Source organism: Rhea americana, unplaced genomic scaffold (assembly GCF_003343005.1).
Source record: "Rhea americana isolate MKP2758 unplaced genomic scaffold, rheAme1 scaffold_432, whole genome shotgun sequence".
NCBI classification, from domain to species: Eukaryota; Metazoa; Chordata; class Aves; order Rheiformes; family Rheidae; genus Rhea; species Rhea americana.
In genome coordinates, this window is record NW_028186571.1 from 106,556 (window position 1) to 127,289 (window position 20,734).

The window sequence follows — 20,734 nt, forward strand, 5'->3', positions numbered from 1 at the left end:
GAAATCAGTGCGTTTCAGATGGATGAAATTCTGCACGAATCGTTGTCGGTAACATTACTCAGTGGGAAAAGCAGGCCTGTATGAAGCACTAGGTGTTGCTGGCCCTCTTTCAGCATGTGAGGCTTCCTGTTTCACTCTTAGTGGCAAAAAAAAGTACACAGTTTGTACAGGACCGTGGCATTAAACATTGAAAACTCGACAAGTCCTAGTGGACCCTTCTCTGCTGTTGTTACTTCGGATGCTTTCTTTGATCCGTCTCTTCCAGGAAATCCTGGGATTGCGAAGAGGAATTCATACAAAGTCGCACAGCCAGGCTGCACTGAAGCCTTTCAGGTCCTGCAGCAGCGTCTCCTTCCACTGCAGTGGCAGAGCCCCCGGCCAGCCGGGGGGGTCTTGGCCTTTGCAGCCCCTCCAGGGAGGGGACTGGAAGCCTCTCCTGGGCAGAGAGGAAGCAGCCTGAGCAGACCGGGATTTGAGGGAGAGCTCATGTGCCCCCTCCTGCACCCAGAGCTGCAAATAGCAAGCAATGTGGGGCACTGACACAGTTGAGGGTGGTGCCATCTTCATCTGGCAGAACTTGGCTAATGAAAAAGCGCTCTGTGCTCAATGAAAGTAGTTCTCTCGTAACCATCACAGTTAATGCGTGTTTTGAGAATTACCTGGGGTCCTCAGAGCACTGAATGGTTTTCATGTGATGTGCTGCAGTCAGGTCAAAAAGAGGTTGTTGCAGAATACCTTAAAACAAACTCTGAATATTTTCATTTTTTGTTGGCTTAACTGATTACGTTAAATGTAATCTAGGCTTTTGTGATAGGAAAAATGTTTCTTTGCTGTCCTTCTGAGACGAGACTGATGATTTGATAGTTGGTCTGGAGGAATCTTTAGAGGAGCAGCTTTGATCCAGGTTTGTCGAAAGTAATGTAAACTAAATGGAAGCCCTGCTGAAGAGGACAGCTTTGTCAGCTCATGGATACCCATGAGTGTTCCTAACCTTTGTATCTCTGTAAAGCTTTAACCTCATCATGAAAATTCCCGATAGCAGCTGGGAGGATTGTTCTGCAGCCAATCCAATAGGCTCAGTATTTGTCTGTTAGCTGCAGTTAAATAAGTGAGAATTGATATTTTGCCCTTCTCTTCTGAAGGGCCACTTGCTAGAACTGAATGGCCCTGCTCCTGGAGCATAACACACTTGCACTATTTTCAGAAAACTTACGAGAATCGGGGACTTTTTTTATTCTGTGGTGTCTTGCTATTAAGCTGAATGACATCAGGGCTGGGTCTTGTGGAGCTGCGTTACAGCTCATTTAGTGTTTCTGGTACAAAGAGGAAGTAGCCCACGCTATAGTTCAGACGTAGCCATTGTATTAATAGATCCATTCATGTCTTTATCAGCTTGAATCTGTTGGTTTCTTAGCACTTTTTGCATGAACCTGTGATTTCTGGACTTCTGTGTTACTCCATTTGATATCCAGTACGTTGTGAAGCRAGTAGCATCATCTGCCACCCTCAAGATTGCTCATGTGCTCCAGGGGTGCACTCCCTAAAGTGTCCCTTGCAGTATATCATACTTATTCCTCAAAGTTATTTTCAGCATGAACTAAGCACTGACTTCTAAGACAAAAGATAGTGAAGCACTGTTTTATTTTCATAGAATAATGAATCATCTCCTAGAAGTGWSWYTTTTTTTTTTTTCATGGAAGGGCTGTTTCAGGAAAAGGGATCTGTTTGCTCTCCGTTCTTTAGCAGGTGTCCCAGCTGACCYGCATGTTGTGTCACGGGACACGTTCCCCTTCATGAAAGGGGAAAAACTGTATTGCTGTTTCAGCGAGTAGGAATTTTCACATCCCAAAGGGGCTATGCAAAAATTGTGATCTCTCTTGCCCTCTTTCATTATTGTCTTTAACTTTTACGGTGTTAGGAGGCTTTTTGTTACTGGATTTGGGCTTGTCCTTGTAGCAAATAGCTTTGGAACTAGGTGTGACCTTGGCAAAGGAATTATCTCTAAAGCTATTGCAACTGCTTCCTTATCCTTTTGCTTTATGTGTGAGGCCCGGTAGCAAGCCACTCCTTAATTTCAGACTCTAGGAGGCTAGCCTCTGAAATACCAAACTTCCTTATTTTTGAATTATGCTTCTGTGTGAGCTTTGAGCTAAGATTAGTGGGTTTTGCCTTATAAATTCAAGCAAATGTTGTGAACAAAGTGGGCTATCTTATATAGACGTGATATAGGTGGTGTTTTCTTCAGATGAATGTAATGATGAGACTCAGTAACTCATCAATTTACTCTCCTTGAAATGTGGCTTTTTTAACCTTCCTTTCTAGGAAGAGTTCTTCAGTAGGAAAAAGCCCCCTTTTTGGTGAAAGGGGGCTGCAGCATTATGAGAGTCAAGTCCTTAAAAGCTTGAGATATCAGAGTTCTTCACAGCTGGTTGCTTCCTCTTCTGATATTATTGAAGGTCAATAAAAGAGAGGCTGAAGGCAATGCTTCTAATGCAAGTAGAAACTGAATACTGGAAAATACCAAGGACTTTCCTGTTTCAATCAATGAAAAATGACACTAGTGCTTAATAAAAAATAATAAAAAAAGAGATGTGGCACTGTATAGGAAATTGCTAAATTCAGCTGTATTGYCTGGCTTGACTTCTAAATCATCTTTGGATTTCCTTTTCTAATAATTGTCTCTTCAGCAGGTAACATCGAAAGGTGCTGGCCTAAACCCTAATGCAAAAGTATGGCAAGAAGTACCCCAAGGGAGCGGTGAGGTTGTGCCAGCAACAAATGGCGCTGAGCACTCGTGGCAAGAAACGGCGGCTGCACAAGGGACTCATACCGAGGGTGAGATGTCACAGGCCTGTGTTTAAATGCTAGCCATGATACATCCCTTGCTAATTAGTACAGAGTATTTTCCGAGACTTATTCTAGTAGTGAGATGCAATCTCATGCTCTTGTCCTTGAGGTTATTAGTGCTGCTGTAGTCGTGAGTATAAATGAATATGACAGAGCAGTAGATAGGTAATTGTTTATCGAGATTAGATGTCCAAGTGACGAGCTTTGGTTTAGGAATTCAGGGCGGTATCTAGAGCTATGCTTGAGCTAGAGTGACAATATTCAAGGGGCCCGATGATGACCAAGTATCGCGCTAAGAGGGAAACAGGTTGCTAAATGTGTAGAATGGATTCATGATTGTCTTTCACCATTGCTGCACTTTAGTATACTCTTGACCCTATGAACAGGAAAGTTATAGATCTGAGGGCCACCTACAAGCCTGGTAGATTACTGAGTTGCTGCTGAGACCTGTTGCTCAACGGCATTTGTACTGAAGTAGAAATTGCAAAGCATTTATGGTTAGCTGCCTTAAGTCTGTATTCAGTTTCGATCCCCATTTTCCATCCTTAGCACGTGGTTAATCCTGTCATCCAGAATTAAATAGATTGCAGTGGTTTAGCTCTCGATTCATTTTAGAATCGATATGGAGTGAAATGTGTAGCTGAGGTTACTTGAAACACAGCAGCGGTCTGTTAAAGCAGGAGAAGTTTAGGAAAAGTTAGGGATCAAGGAGAGTTCAATTTTTGTGGGTATATGAAAAGTTTCTAGTAAGTCAGTAATTGGAAGTGCTGAATTAGTGTGCTGGCTGATTATTTCATATTGTTATGAAAAGACAAGTGAGTTTATCATGTCAATGTTGCACTACTTAGAAAGTTCAGGGAGATTTCTTCAAACACATTTTTATGGCTTTCAGGCAACATCTACTGTAATGGTAAGTGCTTGAATTGTATCCCTTCTAAAAGTACATTTTTAGTGGATTAGTTGTTAGTGTGGAAAAGATCTAGTAGAGCACAGTTGATTCTGAATGATCTATCTTGCCTGGCTGTCAGATTAAACTGAAATTACGCCTGTTTCTATTTCAAGCAGCTGGGATGAAGACTAAGTCTGAAGTGTCTTGAACAAGAGATTGGCCAATTTCAACGTCATTCCAATGTGGTTTTACAATAATCACTTGATGCTCCTGAGTCCTTTATATAAACAAGGATCACGTAATGTGTTGAATAAGTCTTTCAGTGATGTAAGCTATTTAAGTGCTTTGTTTTTTAGGAACCTAATTTAAATATTTTAAATATCAAGTGGTAAGCCTGTTTTTTAGATCCTCTGCTGCTTTTTGTGGCATGATTTTTTTCACAATCCTATTTATTTATTCGTCTTGCTGAGACCCTAGTGCAAACTAGAAGATCTTTCAGAAAGAAGGAGAGGTAGAAAGTGCTACCCAATACAAAGTAGATATTGAAGGTGTAAGCTTTTCAATTGTCGCATTTATTCTTTTGAAGTTGGTAGCCAAAAATTTTCGAATTAAAAATATTCTGAAGCTTACAGTAGGCTTTCTGTTGATGATATGTTCTTTTGCCAGGTAACATAGAGATTTCAGAAGATAGCTGCAAGCAGTATGAAGTGATGTATTCTCCATCTTGTGAAGCTACAAGAAATGGTACAGTAGTTGATGAGGCATCTGCCAATGGAATGGTCCTAGCAACTGAAGATCTTGGATACCAAATCTATGAAGTTTCTGGTGAGTATTTGTTACAGTAACACTGTCAATACCTCTAATTATGGGAGGTCTTGTGCAGTTAATAATTGTGCTTTTTGGTTGTCATTTGCCTTTCTCTAGATATTTTAGAGTCCACTTCTCTTCTGGTCCAGAGAAGATTGCTTATAAAGCATAGGCATTTGGAGAACAGTAACACAGCTATGTGAGGCACTCAGCAGAGCAGGAGGCTCGTTCTCTGTAGTGTTTAAATGAAGTATTTTCTATCAGCAAACCTATGAGAAGTGAATCTCTCCTATGTGAGAGAAATGGGAACTCCACACGTGAAAGACTTTGTCTTCTAATACTCTTGTCACAAGTGAATCCTAAAACATTGGGTTGTAATACTGATACTGACTTTTGTCTCTTTCAGTATGGTGAGCCTTCATGTATAGGCAAGGTGGCCCTCTTRTTTAGAAAGAACTTGGTTTAGATAGTTTTCCACCTGTATTCTGGTAGTGCTGGGAACGTACACAGCTGTGAGAAGAGGCTTATTTTTTCCCAACTGAAATAGTATTAGCCAAGTCCAAACTTCCCTTAAGTGGAGGTTTTTAAAAAGTTGATTTTTTTTCTGGGGAAGGGATATAATCAGCAAGCTGCCTTCTACCCAAAATTAATTCTGGGTTCTTGTATTAGCAAAACTGTAGTGTATTTATCTTTGCAGAGGCAAAGTTGGGAAATGTAATCAGGCACAGCAATGTGAGTCTTTTATCATTATCATATATTAAAATTCTGAAAGTGTAATTCCACTCTTGTTCTACAACTTAACTTCTAAATTGAGATTTAATGCTGTTACAGGGGGAGAAGATCTTGGGGGAGTATAAGTGCAATTTAAAAACCAGCTTAGTGAAGTCTAGTATTTTTCCCAAGACAGTGCTCATAGAAATGAGTGATACTCTGTTCTTTGTGGACCTGTCTTGAAACTGCTTAATGTAGCAAATACATGTGTGCAGATATGAACCATTAGTGTAGTTAGTAATTAACTTACCAGGCTTGTTAGGTATCTCTTTTTACCTGGGAAAACAAAAGAACAAGTGATGTAAGTGCATCTTGTAGTTTGCTGCAGAAAACAAGCCCTTGGCTCTCAGTTTAGTAAATACTTTCTGAGTTAAGGTATCACATATAAATTCCTAGCAGAAACTTTGAAATTTTCCATTCAATGCATACTTAAGAGGATCTAAGCCAGCTGTAGCACCAGGCAAGTACGTGAAAACCATGGGATTTAAAATGTTTCAACAGGATTGACTCAAGCTAGAGTGCACAGTATGGCGCTGTTTAAGAATCTCAGTTACCTTTTTCTCTTATCCAGAAGGATTCATATGTGTATTATACAATGAAACTCCTTGCATTGTATTCTTAAGGTGGAACTGAAACCTGATGGTGTTTTGTAAATGTGATAACTTTTAGGTGAAGGCAGCTCTGCTGTGTCCACAGAAGACATTAGAGAATGTTTGAAAAAACAACTTGAATTCTGCTTCTCACGGTACAGTACAGTTAATTCAACTGCATACGAAACCTTTATTAAAATTGTTGAGAAATATTTCCATTTTGGCTCTATATRTACTGTGCTTGCATTTTCATTTATAGTTAGTTGTGGAAAAGAGTGGGCTGGGATATAAAACAGATTTCACTGAACTGTTGCAGAAACCTTGTGGTGTCAGCTGTCTCAGTCTTGTCTGTGCAGTTCTGTCTTTTAATGAGAATCCAGCTTAACTTCTGTGTTTCACAGTTTTAGGATGCTGAGATGATTTAGCTGTGTATTTCCAGAAGATACCTCTTTGGCAAGATCCTTCTTTGCAGACAAAGTATCATGCAAAGCACGACAACCTAGGACGTCTTTCTAAATGTTATTATTTTGAGTTTTAATTATCTTCGTTCTGCTTAGTCTGCTAGGATTTTTTTTTCCCCCCAGGAGTGGAAATTTGGAGACATTTTGGCTAGAATAGCTGTGACTGTTATCAGTGAAAATTTAAGCCTGTAGTTATCTTTTTGTTGTAAGACTTCTGTTAATAAAGTCCAGGATTTGTCTAAAGGGCTGCATTTATGTGTTTCTAGTGAAAATCTCTCAAAGGACCTATATTTGATGTCTCAAATGGATAGCGATCAGTTTGTTCCGATATGGACAATTGCCAACATGGAAGGTATTAAGAAGCTGACAACTGATATGGATCTTATTCTTGAAGTTTTGAGATGTAAGTTTGGGTGTTTGATGTCTATATTAGTAGAATTTAAAAACTGCTTGCTTTAGAGAAATGTGTTAGTATCTTAGGTGGTTATGGCATATTGTTCTAAGAAAATGGTGAAAATGATGCTTGTATGTAAGTGACTGTTCTAGACTGAATTTAATTTGGGACTGAGCTTTTTTTAGATATATAAACTATGGATGGAGGCAGCCTTGAACAAGTAACTAAAATGTACTGAAGATCTAACAGAATACAGCTGATAAAACAGTCCTTTTTCTCTGAGTTCTATAAATCCATTTTGTTTACCAGTTTGTCAAAGTGCTTTGTTACAAGTTGGATATGAGTCCAGTACTGCTTAGAGACTTTATAGTATACAATGTCCAATATTAAATCAAATTTTGTATTTTAATTTTAGCTTCTCCTATGGTACAAGTGGATGAGAGAGGGGAGAAAGTAAGACCAAACCACAAACGATGTATTATTATTCTTCGTGAGATCCCTGAAACAACACCTATAGAGGTAAAAAAGAAAATGGCATTGTCTGAAATGGCAACAAGTGTTCCTTTAAAGGCCCACTGGTATTTAATTTAATTATCTCTCTTTGTAAATCGCTGAAGTGATTTTTGCTGCCTTGATGTAACATCAGAAAAGACAAACTTCTTATTGCCCTCTTCCATTATTTTACTAATATATTAAAATGCTCTTACATAAGTTTTTCCATAGAAGTTTGAGCTACCAGGGCTTTTCTGGAAGGGAGCTTGAACTGGTTTCTTTTCGGATCTAAAAATAAAATCAGTCCAGGGCATAGCTTGGAATTCAGGCTGAATTTTTGTCACAGCAGTAACTTAAAGTCAGACGGTTGTTCTGGCAGCTATAAACACTATTAAATATTTCTCATTCATTGTGACCCAGTGTGAGCTGAGCTCATTATGCTCAGAGAAGAGGGGATAATAAAATTCCTACTGACATTTGGCTAACAGAATGTTTTTTTTTAAGTTGTAACACAGGGTGTTTGTCTAATAGCACTTCAATTAATACTTTCAATGCAAATGCTCAGCAGCTGATTTGCCCCCTCTTTAAACTCTGGTTATTGCAAAACTATCAAGTTTTCTTGGTTTGATGGTATTCCTTAGTCATTCCTGTCTAGATGACTCTCTTGATCTAAAGGCATGTTTTTGTCACCTCTTGAATATTAAATACCATCAATTCTACTCTGCAGTCTTACTTTTCTTACTGGATGTGAATACTACTTTTAATTTTGGGGACTTAGTATGCTGGACTAATATTCTTGAATTCAGGAACTGGTAAAGGATAATTTGGTGTTTGGCAACCCTGTGAAGGTGTGAGCGCATACGCAGTCAAGAGGAATTTGTAGTTGAGGTCCTGGAGTGTAAACTTTTGTTCACTTAGTATGCAGCTTACTGCTGAGAGCTTGGACTTGGTCCCCTTAACCAAGTTTTTCTTTTCCTCAGGAGGTTAAGGCTCTGTTTAAAAATGAAAACTGCCCCAAAGTGATAAGCTGTGAGTTTGCTCACAACAACAACTGGTACGTTACATTCCAGTCAGATACAGATGCGCAACAGGTAAGRCTACTTTCAACTTTTAATGCCATCTCAATTCTGTTAATAATGCTTCCCCTGCTCAGGAGAACTGTGTGTGTGCTGCTTGTTTTTAAGATGTTTGTTTATTTACTGATCCTCCTTTTGGTATTTTAAGAGACTATTAGTAAATTATGATGATACAGAAGAAAAGCTGGGAGATTATAGGGTTATAATTGCCTTGTCTGACTCTTGCCTCAGCACTCTCTGGCTGTAATAATGAAATTACAGTACCCAGCCACTGAGTGCATGAGGAACTGACTGAATTTGAAGGTTTAGTGAATTTAGATGGCCTAACAGGGAAGCACATGGCTAGGATTTCATGTTAAGTCATGTAATATCCTTTAAGTATTATTTTATCAGCATATTCTAATGGTTATCTTTTTTTGTATACGCAGGCATTTAAATACTTAAGGGAAGAAGTGAAAACCTTTCAGGGCAAGCCAGTAATGGTAAGACTGTTTTATATGGTGAGAGATTTCAGAGTAAAAGATTATTTGAATAACATTGTGAATTTATAGAAAAAAGTAAGGAATTGGCAATGGGATAGGTCTTAATGCTTGCTCTGTAGGATAACTTGAATGAGGTTATGTATGGCTTTGAAAAATTACAGTTCAGTGGCTGCTTGTTATTCACAGGGCTGTTTCTCGTGAAATGTGAATTGAATTTGTTTCATCTTCCCTCCTCCATTTCTCTCTAAACCTGGGTCTTTCTATGTAGAACTCAGGAGAGGGATTCCTGCCATCATGAGTGTCCAGCTTGAGTTAGCTGCTCCACRCCTGAGGCTGAAGCAGGCCGATTGTATCGGGAGAGGGCAACTAGTCAAATGAATAGCATCTGCTGGAGAGTGAAATTTGGCTTTTCCTTTGTAAAATTATTGAAGTTGGATTCTGGACAGTTGCTGCTATAGAAAGCATTTATTTTGAAAACTTGAGAAATTCTATGACTAAAGCAATATACGCATTCTTCCCCTTAGAATATTTTAAGAATGTGATCTGGACTGATTTTTGTAACAGTTTCTATCTGTAAGCAGTAACTAACCTACTGCCCTGCCCCTTCTCTTATAATTTCAGTAGGCAAGAAAAACTGCAAGTTCTGCTTCTCCTCTTTTCCCAGCTAATGTGTGTGATACAATTTCATCTCTTGCAGGCAAGGATAAAAGCCATCAACACATTTTTTGCTAAGAATGGTTACCGGGTAGTAGATTCTAGTGTCTATACTCAGCCAGTTCAAACACAAGCACAGTTTGCCTCACCACTATTTATGCAGCCTGTATATAGTCCTCAGCAGTACTCTATTTACAGCATTGTGCCTCAGACATGGTCTCCAAACCCTGCACCTTACTTCGAAACACCACTGGTAAGTAACAGCTGCTAACCGGCGAAGAGGAGGGGAGGGTTAGGTATCTGCTGACTAGGACTCTGGCCCGAGATCACAGATCAACAGCTAGCCCAAAACACAAATAATAATTTGGATAACAAAACAACGTGGCGGCAGTTTTTTGGCTGCAGGATGCACAGATTTTCTAGTCGGATCCCTCTGTTTTTGTTTTACTATACTTCCCTTCAGTTGACGTCATGGACCTAATAATGTTAAGACTGTCGAAGGAGCCATGCAGCTTGCCATTGGCTGCAGTTTATTTAAAGGATTTTTGGTGTGAAACTCCATTTATCCATCATCTAGTAACTCATGTTACTGGAAGAGCTTTGTAGCTTTTTCTGGAACTAGAGGACTCTGAGACTAAAGTAGATTTGCAGACTGTTAACCTAGTGGGGCTTTTTTTTTTTTAAAAAAAAAAAAAAAAAACTAGTGAGATTACAATATACTGGATGTGGTAGCCCAGTGTAAAAGTATAAACAGACTGGATGAATAACTGCTGAAGCTGATCTCATATAACTGCAAACATTTCTCTTTTTAGTTCAGCCATTGAGACTGTTCTGTCTGTTGCAGGCCCCCTTTCCTAAYGGTGGATTTATGAATGGCTTTAATACACCAGGATCATATAAAACAAATGCTGCTTCTCTGAGTATAGGTCGCCCATTCCATAGAAATCGGTAAGATAGTTCTGTCAGTTGCTTTGCTCTCTGAGAATTTACAGTGTTCAGATCCTTAAGTGTTCCTTGCGCTTGTAAAGTGCAGTGCCTCATAACGGACTAGGTTATTTGGTTTGTTTATCAAATACACGTGGCATTTTTCAACTCTACTTGATTTTTTAAAAAAAAGAAGTCRGCAGTTTGAGATCCCAAAATAACGGACATATGTGCTGGAGAGAGCAAAGGTATCTCCTCTAAAAATCTCTGAGGAATTTCTGCAGACACGTAAACAACTTCCTTTTAAGGTAGTACTTCTAATTGTTTGTTATATATGGGTTGTAAACTGCTGCAAAMCAAACTTAAGCTTTTCCTGTTGTGTGAGTAGTTTTGTAGAGAGCCATTCAGTGTATACAGCTGAGAGTTGCATGCCCTGGCTTCTGTGTGCTAAAACTGCTTGATGCTGACTCTGTTACTGTGATTTATTTGCTATATTGCCATCTTTCCAGATAACTGAAAGGACTCAGCTCCGATATAAACATCGGAGAGGAGGAAACAGTTTTGTATTTGCTGGAACAGTGCTCTATAAATACAATGAAAGTAATCTGTTTGCATGGGTGGAAATTGTTCTATTTGCAAGTTCTTTTACTGTATTCAGCATGTGGGTTGATAGCATAGGAATAGCCTTTTATCCTGTTTGAGAAGTCAGTTGACAACTGCCAGTACTGTTAATGTTTTTCTGATGCAGTTAGTGTCTGTGGCTGCTGGCGAAAGGTGAACTTGGAAGTTAGGTCTGCAGTGACTCTGTGGAGCCTTAATACGGGGCTTTGAGACTGGTAATACAACTGTATTCAGAAGACTTGGCAATCAATTCAGTAACAGCTGTGCAGGACCCAACCTAGATTTTTTTTTTGCCTGAAGTTGTGCTCAAACTTAAATGAAGAGTTTTACAGGCTTTATACGGATCACCTTAGAGAACTGTAGATACTGAAAGTGTACAGGAATTGTACGTACCTGAAAGACTAATGTCTTAAAATGCCCACACATTCACTTCCTGCTTGTAGGTCACATTCTGTCTAATAAGCTTTTAAAACTCTTCCTGGTTATTTTAAGACTTTAATTTGCAAAACTTCAGTCATTTTGAAGTTATCTTCAGGGCCATATGGGTACAGGTTCAGCTACTCTGTCTGGGTTGTGTTATCTTTCCTGCCAATCTTGCCCAGCCTTTGTGCTAGTGCAGAGCTCTGCTTTTGCAGTAGGGGAGCTTCAGAATTGGGAAGCACGCATTAATTGTGCTTCAACAGGATTTCTTCTCAAATGGGAGACTGGTGAGGTAATAGTGAGGTGCAGACTTGAAAGTTTGGCCCAGTGATGATCAAGTATCGCGCTTAGAGAGAACAGGTCCAACAGTCAATTGTCTGGGCAGCCTGCACTTTATGCTTTTCCTCCTCCTTACTCTCTCACATCATATCTTGTTCTCTCTGCTTTTTTCTTCCTACTTATCTTTCCTTCTCTTTTCTGCTTGCTCTTCTGCCCAGGCTGAGATTGTGGCCTTCTCAATGATGGGTAAGATTATGAGATCTGAGGGCTGAATAATGACTCTTTTCTATTTTAAGAGTGAAGTGAACAAAATGGGAGAAGTCAGTTGGCTTATTGCCTCTTCCCTGTGCTCATTGCTGATGGAAAACTGTACTGGACCTGAAAAATGCTTTCTGAAGCTGTAAAGTGTGAACTAGTCTTTGTTCAAAGTGTCTTCTCTTGAACTGCAGGACAACTCTTTCATAGAGGTGATGCTGCTGCTTGTAGCTTTGTCCCTTGGCCCATTAAACTCAATTTATTTTGTCATACATGCAAGCATTAGTTAAATATTGGGTTTTTTGTCTGTAAAAACAAACATTTGTTTAAGCTGGTCATGTTTATTTTGTCCTTGTTTGCAACATGCCAGTGGGAATGGAAGGTTCTGCCTTGTGACGGAGATCCTCAGTGCTAATATTGGTTAAACTGGTATTTTTCTATCCAGCCATTTAAAAGATAACTGAAAATGTATTTGACAGAGCAGATTAATTTAAACACTCAGCATTGGGCTATTAAGTTAGGTGATTTTTTTCCCACTCTTGTTACATATGAAATGCTGAAAAGCTTCTGGTTGTTAATTGCTAGGCTATGGAGAAGCATGTCAGAGTCATAGAGTTGATTTTAAAATACTGTGGAAGAACTGCAGAGCAAAGGGAATAAGCGATTTGGTCCTAACAGCACAAGTTTATTGTTTTCTCTGATTCAGTAGTCCAGTGTTGGCAAATGGTAACTTGCTGTAATTCATTAAATTCTATGTTGCTTTTTTCCTTTCAACTTTGTTCCCTGGCCAAATGGGAGGGATGAAGTTAATTGGTGGAAGTTGGAAGGAAACTACCYTTCTGTTAGCAAGTCTAGAATCCATGGCATCCACAACGTGCCCTTCAATATTCCCTAAGCCYAAAGAAACCAGAAGCTGCATGATTTGTAGTCTGTTGAATTAAAGGGCCTTCTTTCAGCCTGCAGTCTAGCCCTTGATTGCTCTGTAGGAGATCATATAGCAATGTTAACCTTTCCTCCCAGACAGGTATCACAGTTTGACTGGCAGTGGGAAAACTTACTCCTTGATTGCATTATTTTTAAACACTCCTACAATAGCTTAGTGTAAGCAGGCAAAGTTCTCCTTCTGTCCTTAAATTGAGCTATRCAGGGTAGATGATATGAGAGGTACATAGTTCAAGATTCCTGCTTTATTTGTGGAAACTAGTTGATGCTGAGTTGAAAAGACAGTGAGTTGCAGAAGTGGAAAATAGCCTAATGAGTAAGGCATCTTTCCTCCTTGCCACTATTCCATGCTATGGTAGGTCAGAAGTTTTTTCTGGGTAATTCTGTTTGAGACCTGAGCCTTATCTCACAAAGCCACTGAACACGTGCAGCTGCATCTCAGTTCAAAGAAAATTGTGCTTTGAATGCTTTGCTGAATAATCAATAACTGGGTAAAATGTCTGGGGTATCACAGACTGCAAAGTCAATGTTGCAGTTGTTTGATAATGGAACAGTGAGATGAAGATCCTGGCTTTTCAAGCTCTTGGGGAAATGGGCTCTCGGCCATCCTAGTCTTACCTGCCCTGCGCTCTCCAGCTGGTTCAGTCCTTGTCTGCCTCTGGCTTCTTGTTCCAGTTCAACTGTATGCTGATGGCCAGATCAGCCTGTTCCTTAGGCATTGCTCAGTTCTCCAGAACACTTTCAAGCATCTTGTGCCCATGTTGCAGGCCTAGACAACTGAAGAATCCCTCTCAGGGTTTCTGCTGAGACAATTTCTGCCCATATTTTTTTCTTTAGTATCTGTCTGGCTGTGGTCTCAATGCTTTCTTTTAATGGCCACACTTGGGGGTGGGGGATTGCAAGAGAACTAGAATGGAAGGCCTGGATGAAGGTAAGGAAGAACAATTTTTTGTTTTGTTGTTGGTTTTTGACTGCTGACAAGCGTATGTAGGAAGTAACACTGGAGTTCCAGTATTTACTGATCTCTCRTCAGCTACAAATTAGCTGTAGTTGGTGGTACGGTTTTGCAACGTGCTCTTTAAAGTCTTGAGTTACCATAGCCTCTTGCTGTACCTCATGCAGTGTGAAGCCTCACTTCCGATCATCTAACGGCTCAGAACATGCTGCGGAGGGTCCAGCTGCGGTCAGTACCATGTCGATGGGGGAAGGACCACTGAACAGAACCAACTCAAGGAATTTCRTTATGGAACGACATAACAGTACGTTAACAGGGCAGCAAGATCAAGGTTATTCGCAGAAGGATTCTCCTGCCACGCAGATGGAGCAGAATGGAGATTACAGCATTGGCAGGGGCAGGTAAAGAATTGTGTACTGCTCTCTACTGTAAAATAGCAACGCAGTTGTGACATTGTTATGTGTTGGAGGGTTGAATGACTTGTATGAGCCAAGGAACGTCAACCATTGGCACAGTGTGTATTTCTATAAACAAGTGAGCAAGGGAAAATTGACATTTAAATAAATTGAGAATGATAAATATTTAACTCTACTAGGAACATGGAGGCTTCCTGCTTGACTATACATCTGTTAGTTGTACTGCCAAATACCTCTACAGTAAGATAGCAAGGAATTTTTGTTTTAAAATAACCAACTGACTTGCCCCCAGAATTAAAACAGCCAATGAAGTAAGATTGGAATTTGTATTGCCATAAATGTGAAGCTAGTCCTCAGTAAGATTAACTGGTTTTATCTTTTGTCTGTTAATTCAGGTTTCTGTTGCTTAAAAATAAGTTGCTGACCAAGACAGAGACATGAGAAACATGATCAATAAGCTTGTTACTGTAGAATACTAGTCTATAATACTAAAGTCTAAATTGTCAACATGCATGCTTAGATACAGTGCTCCTTCAAGGAGAGAGAAGAGCAATCAGTTTCCCACACTGGCTATTTTTCATGAATATAAGAGATTTGAGCCCCTTGAAAATGCAGAATATCCCAGAATTGTAGCTTGAGAAATACTGGTAGGCTACTGAGAATCCCCTGCCAGAGACTCCTCTTTGTGCAGATGAGTGCATACTTGAGAGCTAGATAAATGCACTTACTGACTACTTTTTGCCTTTAAAGGAGGAATGTTTTCAGAGGTCGGAGGAGACGGGAAGATGACCGCATTTCAGTAAGTTCTGTTTCCTCTATTGCAAGGAGTTGCATGAAATGCCTGGGCTTGCTTCATGTGCCAGAGGATGGAGGCTTGTGCCTGTTTGTAAAACAGATTGTGTACAATCATTCAGTGAGTGAAAAGACAGAAATGGTTTACAAACTCAGTTTTCTCTTTGTAGTTTGTCCTGCATCCTGGGATGCAAGAAAGCTTTTTTGAATAACATTGTTGCTCTGTCCCCTTCCTGAAATGTGCTTCTCCATACATGGTTATGTTTTTGAGATAACTAAATGTTGAATATTGCAACAATATCTATCTTGTTCTGGATTAGATGCTGTGAAATAAGGCAAGTAGCAGGCATGGTTCTTGTAGTAGTAAGAGATCATTTAAGCTAAAGTAAGTATGGAAGGATTCAGGCAGATAAGAACAAGTAGATGATCTTGTGGTAACTCACAATTCCTAAGCAGTTCTAGAGTGATCTCTTCTGGCAAAAATGTCACCGTAGCTTACACCAACTACGGTGTGTTGACTTTGCATTTACTGAAGGAATGGCACAGTCCTGAAGTCTTCCAATGAAATTGTGGGGATTCAGTGTTGGGAATTTCCTGACATTCAGTGCCTTCAATGCTAGATGATACAACTCTCTTAACAAGCCTTTTCTTCTTCTAGAGGCCTCAGCCATCAGCAGAAACAAAGACTCAGACACCAAAGTTTGACTTGCTAGCATCAAATTTCCCACCTTTGCCTGGCAGCACAGCAAAAACACCAGGAGAACCTATTCTAGAGAGCAGAATGTCTGATATTGTTAAAGGAATCTGCAAAGAAAAGGTATTTATTCTTGTTTTGTGCACATGCTGTCTTTCCTTCTCCATTTAAAGCATGAATGTTTGTTAGAGCTGTGCATCAGAATGCCTTGAGTCCAAATGTCACCTGTCTGTTAATAGAATATTTTCTGTCTTTTTGTTCTTGGATTTCCTTGGCTTTCTGGAAGTATTTAGCTGAAGTTTTTGCAGTTACACTATTGTAAATTCAGTACTATTTTGGAATAAAGCAGGCAAATGAGATGTTGGCTGTTGAAGTAGGAACAGTCTGAACGTAGCATGGGTGAGGGATATTCTCGGATCAGTCTGATCGCTTGAAGTGGTGTGATCAGGCATTGATAGTCTAGGTGACGTGGCCTTTTTCTTTCTTTTTTTTTTTTTAACTCCATTTTTGTTTAGCTTTTTTTAAAGGGTAACTCTGCTTTAGAGGTCAGGCTCTGAAAGAAGTTACAATCAGGACTACCAGCCTTTGGAAATACCTTGCTTCTCAAATGTCTTGAACTGGCATGTGCTGAAATTGCTGAACATCTGCCATCTTTCCGTGTTTTGCAATTTATACTTTCCATACAGGAAAGCAAAGATTTGCTGTCCAGCTGTCCAACTTCTGCTCAGGAAGAACAGATGCACAGCACTGTCCAACAGCCTGTCACAAGCGTGAGTTCACCAAGTCGGACTGAAGCTGTGGTGTTAAGGTACACAATTCACTTGAAATAAGAGTATTAAAACTTGCTTTTGCATATTCTTGCAAAGGTTCTAACTGATATTCTGCAAGGAAGTCATAATACTTAATGTTCTTTCTCTATTTGCGGTAGGCAGCTTCTCTAGAGGCCACTAGATGGAAATCACAAATCCTGATAGCCTTACTGTCCTATTTTGTGAAACCTGTAGTTGTGACTTGAAAGAAAGAAAATACTTTTTCAAACATAATTTTCTTATTAGTAGATTTTACTGTTAAATTGTCCTTGATTTAACAGCACTGTTCAGCCAGATAGCAAGCCAGAAGAAGTGTCTGCTCAGAAGGATGTTACAAGCCACACTTCCCCACCAGCGTCTGTCTGTCCTGTCAGTGCTGCAAAGCTGCCAAGGACAAATACCACTTCATCTTCTACTAATGCAAGCGCAGCACCTGCTGGGTTGATGCAGGTAAGGTCTAGAGCAGGGAATGGGTGGRAAACATGGGCAGAATGGGCAGATTTCTCTTCAACATACTAATGTAGCACCTGGGATCTTTTGTCAGTTCAAGAGCTGGTGTTCTTGTGCAGTTTGCCATGGCTGTGGTATACTAGTTCACTGTACTTGCTCTTGCTGTTGTACTTCAACACTGTGCCTAGGATAGTCTGGAAGGCTGTAGAGTGGTTGTTCTGTTGTGTAAGCCTTGCTCTTCTACCCTTGATCCCAAAGGAGCCACGTAAGCTAAGCTATGCTGAAGTTTGCCAGAAGCCCCCAAAGGAGCCTCCTCCAGTTCCTGTTCAGCCTCTTAGAGAACTTCGCACCAACATAGTTCCCCCTGCCAAAAATGAAGAAAATGGTACACCTGAGAAGGCTTCAGAGAAGACTTCAGAAAAGGCTCATGACAAGGTTGAAGGTCGAATGAAGGATTATTCTGGGTTTCGAGGCAACGGGCCTCCCAGGGGAGCTGCTGGGAAAATCAGGGAACAGAGACGCCAATTTGGACGCAGATCATCGCCTCAGGGAGCACCTCGACGCGTCGGCAAGGAGCAGTATGTGCCACCTCGGTCACCAAAGTAATGCTTGTTGAGCCAATTATTCTCTATTTAATTTGAGCTGTGGACTAATGAGCAGCAAAAGAGACTGTGAGAAAGAAGTTTTCATGAAGGGGAATATTGAACTGGAGTGTTGCTTGTAGGGAGAAGTTGTGGAGGGTCCCAAAATTCATCTCTAAAAGTGATTTCACAAATGCTGGAGGATTCCAATCAATATAAATATAGAGATTATAATTCTTGTATTTTTGTTTTAATTTGCAGAGGGTTTCCTGCTTGAAATCAGTTTTGGGGTTGTGAAACTAGCATTTTGACAAGGTGAAAAAGTACGAATTGACAATTTAACATGCCTCAGTGTAGGAGGAAGAGGGTAAGAGAATATTATTTTTGAAAAAAAAAGCATTTCTGTAAAATCAGAACTTTTTTTAACCTATTTAACATTTGGCTTGTAGGATGATGTGTCTGCCATTAATGGCCTTGCATTGCAGAGCACATCTGCAGCTGAGGTGCATGGTCGGTGTGTGAGTTGAATGAGTGCAGCCAGATACTGTTGTCATGACATAGTCACTGATGATAAAAACTGAATGTACTACTGTAGTAAACTTTGTGTTTCCAGCTTGAAGTATAGTCTCTTGACCTTACTAATTCATTCAGCAAGCTTTTTAAACTATAATTTTTACAGGAGACTGGATTGTAGATCAGAGCACATGGACAGCAAAAAATGTCTTCTAGATATAATTGGAAGGAGGCAGAAGGGGGCATGTCAGAATTTTTAATTTGCCCGTTTTCCCTGCCTCCTTCTGAGGGCAACTTGTTAGGTTTTTATTATTATTATTATTGCTTGTTACTTTCTCTAATCTCTTTATTACAGACTTTTGTGCATTTATCTTGGTATGTTTTCCCAAGGCAGGCCTGGTATAGAATTGATGGATGGCTACATAGTACATGYTAGCTTCACATGTAAAGAGCCTGAACTTTCAGTTCCAGACATGGAATTCTGCCTTGCAGATGGGCATTCTGAGCACACAGTTCTGGCCCCCTCTTCCCCAAGTGTTAAACTGATGTCTCTTTTTGAACAGTTAGCTGTTGGAGACGTGGCCAAGTTTTCCATATACCAATCTATCTTTGTTTTCTGGAGTAGGGTATTGGATGCTGTATACTAGAAATCAGGGTTTATACCTACTGGGAACTCACTGTTTACAGCTGATATAGTAGCAACTGACTTTTTTTTTTTTTTTTTTTTTTTTTTGCTTTAAACTGTTTAAAGGTGAAGAGTTGAACAAAAAACCCTCATGTTCAGAGAAGCTACTTGAAAGGTAGCATCTTGCCTAGCTTTATGCTGACTAAATTTGCAACACTATTGTGAAGTAACTGGTTAAGTTTACAAAGTGATTACTGTAATGACTGAAATAGGAAAATACAATGCATTAATCTGCCAAAATCAGCATGCCAGGGTTCGAAGTTCTGTATAAAGTGTTAGGGAAAAGTAGCTTCCAGCAGTAAGAATCACACCTACTTTTTTCTTTTTTTTCCTTTTTTTTTTTTTAGTGAATAGCAAGTGTACAAATTTAAAGTCGTAAGTTGTGAACACTGGAAAACTCAATTGTGATATATACCGTAAACATCTTAGTAATATATGCTAGTGTTGCCATTAGAATGAATGTAAGTGGCAGTTAAAATAACTGTGAAAACTTTCATCTTCTGATTTCTTAGCCAGATAACCCTTGGCAACTTCTTACTTAGTAGGCATTCTCTATCAGTTGCTTTGAGAACACTCATCTATTTTTATAAATATATATATAAGCCAGAGTTGTCATTTCTCTAACTTATTATTCAGCTTGGCAATTGCTTTGATTTGATTCATAACACAATATAATGTATTTATGCAGTTAACTGTTCATTTCTACGCATGTTATATATATATATACACACACACACACATGCTATATATATATCTATATATATATATAAAAAAATCATTACTCAGTTTTAAACTACCTGTACTGGGTTTGGGAATTTTTTTTTAATTTAGTAGAAATCATTGATCACATCTACAGTTTAGGGATGCTTACAAAACCAGTCTCCATTTATTTGGATAATGCTACATTTGATGGAATAATAGAGAAGTTAAATATTTAAAAGTGTTAAAGCTCTGAAATGCAATGATTTCAAAATTAATTTTATAATCATTTTAAAGTCTATAAACAATTACTGCAGTCAAACTGGAAAAAAAAATGTTCTGTACAATAGTCACAGATATCTTAGGATAGATGTGCACTGTCATTGCAAAGTTGAATAAGTATTGGAATGCTAATAGCTGCCTTAAGCTGGTTGCTGTTCTAAAGGAAGTGTTATTTGGGAAGAGGCTTGTACAGATGTTGATCTTTGGCCTCCACGGTAAAGTTGGCATGCTAATTCATGTAGGCATCTGCTTTCAGTGCAGTGCATAGAATAACCTTGTAGTGCTGAAAGATAGAATTTGAGTTTTTTTTGACAATTGTGAAATGTAACCTTTTTCATTTATTAGATGTGAAAAAATTACTACAGTTCAATCTTTCTTGTAAGGTGATTGGAAAAACTTGACCGTGGAGAGGATGCTTTTGTATGTCCTGAGTGTGCAGCAGCAGATTATGGCTCTTGTACAGTGTATGCAAATAAATCTGTAAACCTGTTGGCTTTTTCCAGCATATTTGAACTTTTATCAGATAGGGCACTCATTAGTATTTATTTAATACTTGCGTGCAAGGATTTAACAGCATTCCCCTTCTTCCCCCTCCCCCTACTGCCATTTATATTGTTTTTCTTCTCTCTAATTTTTTTGTGTGTTGGGGTGGGGGGAACAACCAAGTAAATATAAAGGCTGTGAAAACCATAGTTTTGTGTGCAAGTTCTCCTGCAGTACTTGTATTGCATGGCAATCATATAACTTAGACTGGCTAGCTGCTACTTTCTCATCCCTGTAATAGACTCAGGCAAGCTGTTGCGTCTCTATCCACCAAGTTAGCCTGTTTGACAGACTGGGGGAAACGAGGACAAAATGATCACTTGGGAGCCAGATTGACTGCTGGTGCAGCTCACTGATTTCCACTGAGTTGTATCGTGTTAGCAGCAGAGGTGAAACTGTCCCGTGTTCAAC

At 39.4% G+C, this 20,734-nt stretch overlaps 1 protein-coding gene across 1 annotated transcript; it reads left to right on the top strand.

Moving 5' to 3' along the window:
- Nucleotides 1-2,762: 2,762 nt before the first annotated feature.
- LARP4 (La ribonucleoprotein 4) lies at nucleotides 2,763-17,843 on the top strand. Its single transcript, XM_085315631.1, has 15 exons — nucleotides 2,763-2,835; nucleotides 4,403-4,561; nucleotides 5,984-6,059; nucleotides 6,632-6,768; nucleotides 7,175-7,278; nucleotides 8,232-8,342; nucleotides 8,756-8,809; nucleotides 9,507-9,716; nucleotides 10,308-10,411; nucleotides 14,027-14,260; nucleotides 15,026-15,074; nucleotides 15,726-15,884; nucleotides 16,448-16,569; nucleotides 16,852-17,020; nucleotides 17,279-17,843. Exons 2-15 carry the CDS (start codon nucleotides 4,447-4,449, stop codon nucleotides 17,624-17,626), a joined length of 1,992 nt encoding a protein of 663 aa, XP_085171757.1. The 5' UTR covers nucleotides 2,763-2,835; nucleotides 4,403-4,446; the 3' UTR covers nucleotides 17,627-17,843.
- The last annotated feature ends 2,891 nt before the right edge of the window (nucleotides 17,844-20,734 follow it).